This window comes from Neomonachus schauinslandi, chromosome X, assembly GCF_002201575.2.
Source record: "Neomonachus schauinslandi chromosome X, ASM220157v2, whole genome shotgun sequence".
In the NCBI taxonomy this organism is placed as follows: domain Eukaryota; kingdom Metazoa; phylum Chordata; class Mammalia; order Carnivora; family Phocidae; genus Neomonachus; species Neomonachus schauinslandi.
The window spans coordinates 76416192-76423636 of NC_058419.1; the positions used below are offsets into that span (position 1 = coordinate 76416192).

Below are 7445 nucleotides of genomic sequence, written 5' to 3' on the forward strand. Positions count from 1 at the left end.
CAGAGGGAGATGTAGTAGAGGAGGCTGGGCCTTCTCAGGCCCCTTGGTGGATAGGTGAGAACACCCACAGTGCAGGAAGCCTGGCTCTTTTGCTTGTTTCAAAGGTGGGGATGGGTAAGCAGGGACACACTAGAAGCCTGAGGCCTTGCCTCACCAAGCACCTGTCTATCTGTCAGTCAGACCTTTCAGGACTTCCCTACAAATGCCCCTCCCCTCCTTTTGCTGGGATGGCTCCCAGAAAGGCACTAGTAAGATAAGACTGCCCTTGAAAGGGGGTGGAGGATAGCCTAAAATTAGCCCCTGGACCTGATGCCTAGCCTTTAGGCAGTGTTGTTAACAGTGGAAACCAAGGACCCTGCCTGCTTAGGCCTCAGGGCAAATAGGGGTTCCCTGTGGAAGGGAAATCAGGGCCCAGTGCTTTGCAGAGGGGCAGCAGCTGGCAGCAACTCCAGGCAGCCTGGCCTCAGGCCGAAGCCCAGTGAGTATCTGGAGCCTAGAACCCAATGATGCTGCCAGGGAGGAATGAACCCTTAGGGTTGCAGGCCTGTGGACCTGTAATCACCACCCTTCATAGGTTTTTCTTACTGGATCTAGTTTCTGGGGATGCTTGGGAGATTGGTAGGGAAATCTGCCCACACAGGGAAGGAGGGTTATGATAATGGCTTCCTGCTATATCTGTCCCAGGAGGGTGTGTGTGCCAAGGCTCTGGGGTCCAAATGGACCTTCAAGAATGAAGGAAATTGTGGTTATACAATATAGGGAAGGTAAGGATTTGTCTTTGTGTCCCTGTGTGTTATTTGTCTGTATTGTGAGGTGCATCTGGCTGGACTCAAAGGCAGAAGGGCAGAGCTCCTCAGGTTGTGGGGAGGAAGGTAAAGTTTAAAAATAATCTACTAATGCCTAGAGGACTGTTTTAGGGCCCACTGAAACCAACCACTTCCCTGTAGTTCTTAACACATATTTATAGACCCACAAGAGGGCCTTAGATAGAATTTAAAGGGTACAAAAACATGGTTGAAACAATTACTTTTTTTTACCTCTAATCTCTAACTGAAATTTACCATATCCTTTCAAGGATGAGCAGACAGCAAATGGCAGTAGTATTACCAGTTCCTATAACTTGGTCACCAGAAGAAATCATATTTCATATCATATTACACTTGTGGACGAGATCTGAAAATGTCATTTATTCTCATCATCACTTAGAAATTATTAATAGATCTTGGTATTTAATGTGTTAATAAAGAACATTTATTACTATATCATACAGTTTAAAAAATAGCTGTATTTAAACATAATTGGTTTCCTTTAATCTTATATATTTTATTTTATGTATTGAAAACCATTCTGAGAGGGGATAAGAGACTTAACCAAATTTCCATAGAGGTCAGTGTCACACAAAAAGGCTTAAAACCCCTGCCCTTTGGGGATCAGGAAGGGGATCCTTGCATAGAATGGTCACATAATAACTCTTAGCTTAATAACCACAGCAAGGTGAAGTTAGACAATAGACTAATTAGATTTTCTTATCCTATCTAATAAGGCACAGTTCACTCAAGTTCCCAAGTCAGTGGGTCCATGACTTGATCACCCTATGGAGGCTTATTAGATGGGTCCTACTGTGGACTCCTGGTATGATCTTTGGGAGAGCTTCAGCATTTCCTTCCATACTCCCTGCCCTCTTCATCTCCCTGGAACCAGCCTCCCCTTCCACCAAATAGTAAGGGAATCCCTATTGGCTGTCAGAAGAAATGATCTGTAAAGAAATCTTCCATGACTGAAGTCCCTGGAATTCAGCATGATCCTCAAAACTGAGAATTCTGGGAACTGCAGTGTAACTCTACTTAAGGCAAGGGAAAGAGGTATGTGTTTGTTTTTCAAGTTGCAATAGAAAGAACAGGATGGACAGTAGGGAAACATGTATCTATTTCTGGCTCTGCTATTTCCTTGATGTAAGGTACCTGGCAAATCCCTTCCCTCTCAGACTTTGGTTTTCTTCATCCACAAAATGGGGATGATATTACCTGTCCCACTATGTGAAATAGTTTTGAAAAGCACAAGATTATAGATGTGTTCTGGGATCTCGCTTATGAGACAATTGACAATAATAGCCATGTGACCTTAGAAAAAAGTCCCTGCTCACCTCTGAGCCTTGGGTTTTCTATCTCTAAATTAAGGGAATTAAATGATTTGATGCATTCCAGCTCTGAGGTTATAGGACTTTAAGTAAGGTAGCAATAGTAGAAAAGGGAGGCCTAGGTAATAATAATCACTTGGTATTACAATTACTGAGTTACTGACTACTATATTCAGGTGATATTCTAACACTTAACTCATTTAATTATTAATTTAATTATTAACTTACTTAATCCTAACATAACCCGCTGAAGCAGGTACTACTATCATCTTCTCTTTACAGATGAAGAAGTAGGCACAGAGAGATTAAGTGATCTGCTCTAGGTTACACAGCTACTAAGTAGTGTAGCTGGGATTGAAGCAGAATTCCAGACAATGCCTTACCACTACTTTATATGGCCTCTCATTCTGCAGTGGGTGTAAAACAGACCCATATAAAGGAGTTACAATACAGTGTCATGACTGCTATAGTTATATAAGAGTACAGACTCTGGAAGAACTAACCCATCAGAAGGAACTGCATGTGACAGAAAGAAGCGTGATGTATATGGAGAGCCATCATTTCTTTTCCCTTATTACTGGATCATGGGGTATAAGTAGAGGAGTAGCAGGAAGTGAGCCTGGAGATGTTGACCAAGATTTGCTCATAAAGGACCTGTGAGCCAGGTTAAAGTATCTGGGCTATACCCTGAAAGAAAGTGGAACCACTAAGGGATTTAAAACAGCATTGACACAGACAAGATTTGTATTTTTAAATGATCACTTTAGTTATAATGTGGAGAAAATATTGAGACGGAAAAACAGCTAAGAGACTACTACAACAGTTGACACAAAGAATGATAGGGGCTTAGGGTAAAGCACTGGCAATGGGGATAAGTCTGAAGGGGGTGGTCTATAGAGGTCTCTAGGAAGTAAAATCCATAAGATTTGATGAGTAATTGGATGAAGTTCGGACAAAGAGATAAGAAGACTGAGATGAGTCTTGGGTTTCTGGTTTGGTTGACCAGATGGATAGTGAGAAACAGCTATGGATCAAGTTTGGTGATGATGGTGATGGTAGTGGTGGTGTGATACTACTGACTTTGAAGCACCTGAAGAAACTCAGTGAATACATACTTTTTGCTGAAAAGAGAGCTGGGGGGCTTAGAGTGATAAATTTGAAATCATCAGAATTAACATGAGAGCTGCAGCTCTGGGACTGGAAAGAAGAGGATCAAGGAAAGAACAAAGGGGAGCATAATTATTTCAGGGTAGAACATAGGGGAGAAAAATCAGGAGAGTGTGCTGGTCAGGAAGCCAAGGGAGGAGTATGTAGGAGAAAGTGGTCAGTGGGAACAGATGTACCAGGAAGGTCACAGACAGAAAGATCTGAGAAGCAGCCAGAAGATTTAACCACAAGGATGACTTTTAAAGAACTATCTCAGTGTGTGATTGAGGAAGGGTGACTGCAGAGGGTGAAGAAATGAATGGGAGATAGGGAAGTAGATGGTAGACAACTTTTTGGATATGTCCAGTGAAAAGAGAGAGATGAAGAGAAAAGTAGCTAGAGTGAAGATGAAGAGTGAGATGATAAAAGTGTTTGTTTCCTAAGATGGTTGAGGGGAAGGAGCCATTGAGGAGGTTGAAGGGGCAGAGAGAGGAAACTCACCTTTAAAGACCTAATATATGGTAGCTTTTTCCCTCTGAACAGCCCCATGAAGCAGGGACTATCATTTCTGTCTTGTAGATGAGGAAACTGAGCCCCAAAGAAGGGAAGAGATTTGCCCAAGTCTTCTTAGCTAGGAACTAGGGGTGCTCAGTTGCAAACTTAAGTCTGTCTGATTTCTAAAACCCTTTATTTATTATTGCATACCTCAAATGCATAAATAATAAGATCATATATGAAGTTGATGCTAGTGGGTGAGAAGGGGCCTAAAGTTGAGGGAGACCCCACCCACCCACCTCACAGTTTTTTTCTATGAGGTATGTACCTGAGGTCCCAGGCTAACAAAGAGGGGTGGAGATAGACAGTGAATAAAAGGAGGTATGTGGCCCTGAGACCATGGCTGCAGGGTATGGGAGAGTAGGGAGACTTGAGCTCTGAAAAACCTACCAGCTTACCCTGATGACATTACAAACTGAGGTGGGTGACTGGCTTTGGAGCACTAGGAACAGGACAGGTAAGGTCAAGCGGTTAAGTCAGTTATTGGGCCATGGATAATTTTATAAAGTCTGGGGATAATGGTGAGAGAAGAGTTGAGGGTTGAGGCAAGGGTTCTAAACTGGGTGGGGCAGAGATGACGGGAAAAGGTTTGACCTAAAGGGATAGGGAATCCATGGGTTCCAAGGAGGTGCTGGGAATTAAAGGGACTTCTGTATTGAAGTGGTCCTGGGGAATAAACCAGTTGTCCACCAAGAGGACTTGCCCTGGAAATGACTATTTCCTGCCATCTCTTTGATTTCATTTTACTTGAAATGTTCTTTGTAATGTCACCTCTTTATTTAATCAGTAGATGTCATTCAACATCCATTTCCTGTGTAACTCTGTTGCCTAAGCATAAGGCGTGAGTCTGAGGGGAGGTCACGTATAAAGGACTGTGAGGAGGTTGAACTTCATCTAAAAGGCTGACAGGTGGAATTGAGGGCCTGCCCCATGAGACTAATGTCAGAATGCTTAGGGATGATAACTTGACACCACAAAACAACATTCTGCTGACCTAGCAACTGCCAGACCAGAGCCACCTCATTAGTCCACACATTCTGAACTAAGGAAGTTGCCTCTACCAAATTCCCAGTCGTGATATAGGTGGAGTTTATACATTGAAGCACAGATAAATACAAATGTAGTGTGAAAGTTCATAGCTAAAGTCTAGTTGTGATCCTTTGGAATCCCTGAGCAAGAGGAGGAGATTAGGGAAGGCTTCCCAGAAAGTAGGAGTTTGAAGGTCAAGCAGAACAGCATATGCAAAGTCACCAAGCTGTGAAATGGCCTGATGTTTTGGAAACCATCTCTGAGCCCTAAAATGAGATGGAGTGGGAATTGGAAGAATGGGGCCCATCAGTGAAGAGCCTGATGGTAAAGGGTGGGGGGCAAGGGCTGGCATCCAGGCTTTTTGATGTGGGCCCTCAGTCTTCCCCCAATATTTGTCACCCACAGACCTGGCATATCCTCCTGCTCATAATTAGAATAGTTCTGCTCCAATCAATCAAGATGAACCTCATGGACATCACCAAGATTTTCTCCCTCCTGCAGCCTGACAAGGAGGAGGAGGACACCGACATGGGGGAGAAGCAGGCTCTCAATCAAGCAGTGTATGACAACGACTCCTATACCTTGGACCAGCTTTTGTGCCAGGAGCGTTATAAACGTTTCATCAACAGTAGAAGTGGCTGGGGTGTTCCTGGGACACCCTTGCGCTTGGCTGCTTCTTATGGCCACCTCAGGTGTTTGCAGGTCCTCCTGGCACATGGTGCTGATGTTGACAGTTTGGATGTCAAGGCACAGACGCCACTTTTCACTGCTGTCAGTCATGGCCATCTGGACTGTGTGCGTGTGCTTTTGGAAGCTGGTGCCTGTCCTGGTGGTAGCATCTACAACAACTGTTCTCCCGTACTCACAGCTGCCCGTGATGGTGCTGCTGCCATCCTTCAGGAACTCCTGGGCCATGGTGCAGAGGCCAATGTCAAAGCTAAACTACCAGTCTGGGCATCAAACATAGCTTCATGTTCTGGCCCCCTCTATTTGGCTGCAGTCTATGGGCACCTTGACTGTTTTCGCCTGCTTTTGCTCCATGGGGCAGACCCCAACTACAACTGTACTGACCAGCGCCTATTGGCTCGTGTCCCACGGCCCCGCACCCTCCTCGAAATCTGTCTCCACCATAATTGTGAACCAGAGTACATCCAGCTGTTAATTGATTTTGGTGCTAACATCTACCTTCCATCTCTCTCCTTGGACCTGAACTTGCAAGATGATAAAGGCACCGCATTGTTGCTACAGGCCCGAGGTGAGTTTCAAACAGCTCAGCTCTATGGACCTTCTGGCTTTGAGGTCCAAGGGCCACAAATCACCCCCCAAGCCAATCCTCCTAGGATGATTTGGAGAAACTACCATCTTCCTCCCTCTCCTAGGACCCCAGTGGAGAAAAGTTACAGATTCCTTATTAGGAAAGGGATCACTAAGATAAGGTGGGGGATAGCACTAGCAGAATTTCTGGTTCTGGCTCTGCCAATGACTGTTTTGTGGCCTTGAGCATGCCCTATCTAGGCCTCAGTGTGTTCCCATTGGCACCATGCATTGAGGACAGAGTGGGGGGCGGATTTCTTAGAAGGGAGAAAGCAATTAGGGCTGCAGGAGCCAGGGCAGGGTGGATGCAGGCTTGGATGGGAGAATTACACTGAGAATTGCTTCTTATGACCTGTTTCTCCTTGTAGCCACTCCACGGTCACTACTATCACAGGCCCGTTTAGTCATCCGCAGAGCTCTGAGCCAGGCCAGCCAACCACAAGCCATCGACCAGCTGGATATTCCCCCTGTGTTGATTAGCTACCTCAAACACCAACTGTAACCTTGCAGCCTTACCAGAAATCCACAATGCCTACAAAAACCACCTGGGGATCCAGGTAGCTGGAGGACACTACAGCTCCACCTATTCACCTGGAGCTGCTGTCCTGTATTATCCTCCACAATAAGATACTCATCAAAATAAATCCTGGTGGCTGCTCTCCTGTATTATCCTCCACAATAAAATCCTCATCAAAATAAATCCTGGTGGCTGCTATGACTGCTATGTGTGTGGGGGAGGGAGATTCACTGGGGAAAGGGGTCTGGTTGGCCAAGGGTAAAGACGGTAATTATCTGGCATTTGACAGGCATAGGAGTCCTGGCCACTGAAAGAGAAAAAAAAAAAAAAGGAGGCCAATGGCTTATACTTCCTTCAAGATTCTCAAGGAAATTTAGAACTGTGTTGTCCTTAGAAACAAGGTCCTGAAGAATTCAAGTGGATGGAAGGGTAGCATCTGCTTGCTAAGCCTTGTACCTCCATTCACTTCTTTGGCTGCTACAAGGAACCCTTTCTGGGGCTGTCACCAAACCCCCTATTCCTCCGAGTCAAGTAACTAAGAATCCTCCCATTCATTCACCTTTAATCATAGACTGCATTCCCACTAGTCCAGTTTATAGTCAAGATCTAACTGGGAAAACAAACTACCAAATATTTATAGCAGATAATTTAAAGCAGATAAGAAATATGTTACATAGTGGATAGGTTGAGAAGCCAAGCAGGACAGGAATGTAACCCAGAGATTAGTTACAGCAGGATGCCAACACC

At 44.8% G+C, this 7445-nt stretch overlaps 1 protein-coding gene across 1 annotated transcript; it reads left to right on the forward strand.

Moving 5' to 3' along the window:
- Window positions 1–316: 316 nt before the first annotated feature.
- Window positions 317–6873, forward strand: ASB12 (ankyrin repeat and SOCS box containing 12). Its single transcript, XM_021678663.2, has 3 exons — window positions 317–478; window positions 5273–6122; window positions 6550–6873. The coding sequence occupies exons 2-3, from the start codon at window positions 5327–5329 to the stop codon at window positions 6681–6683; spliced, it is 930 nt and encodes a 309-aa protein (XP_021534338.1). The 5' UTR covers window positions 317–478; window positions 5273–5326; the 3' UTR covers window positions 6684–6873.
- Window positions 6874–7445: the final 572 nt, after the last annotated feature.

What these genes read in the sequence shown, in the direction of transcription:
- ASB12 (XM_021678663.2), top strand. Translation starts at nt 5,327, where the DNA reads ATGAACCTCATGGACATCACCAAGATTTTCTCCCTCCTGCAGCCTGAC. An exon ending in ATTGTTGCTACAGGCCCGAG is followed by an intron (nt 6,123 to 6,549) that starts GTGAGTTTCAAA and finishes TTCTCCTTGTAG; the next exon opens with CCACTCCACGGTCACTACTA.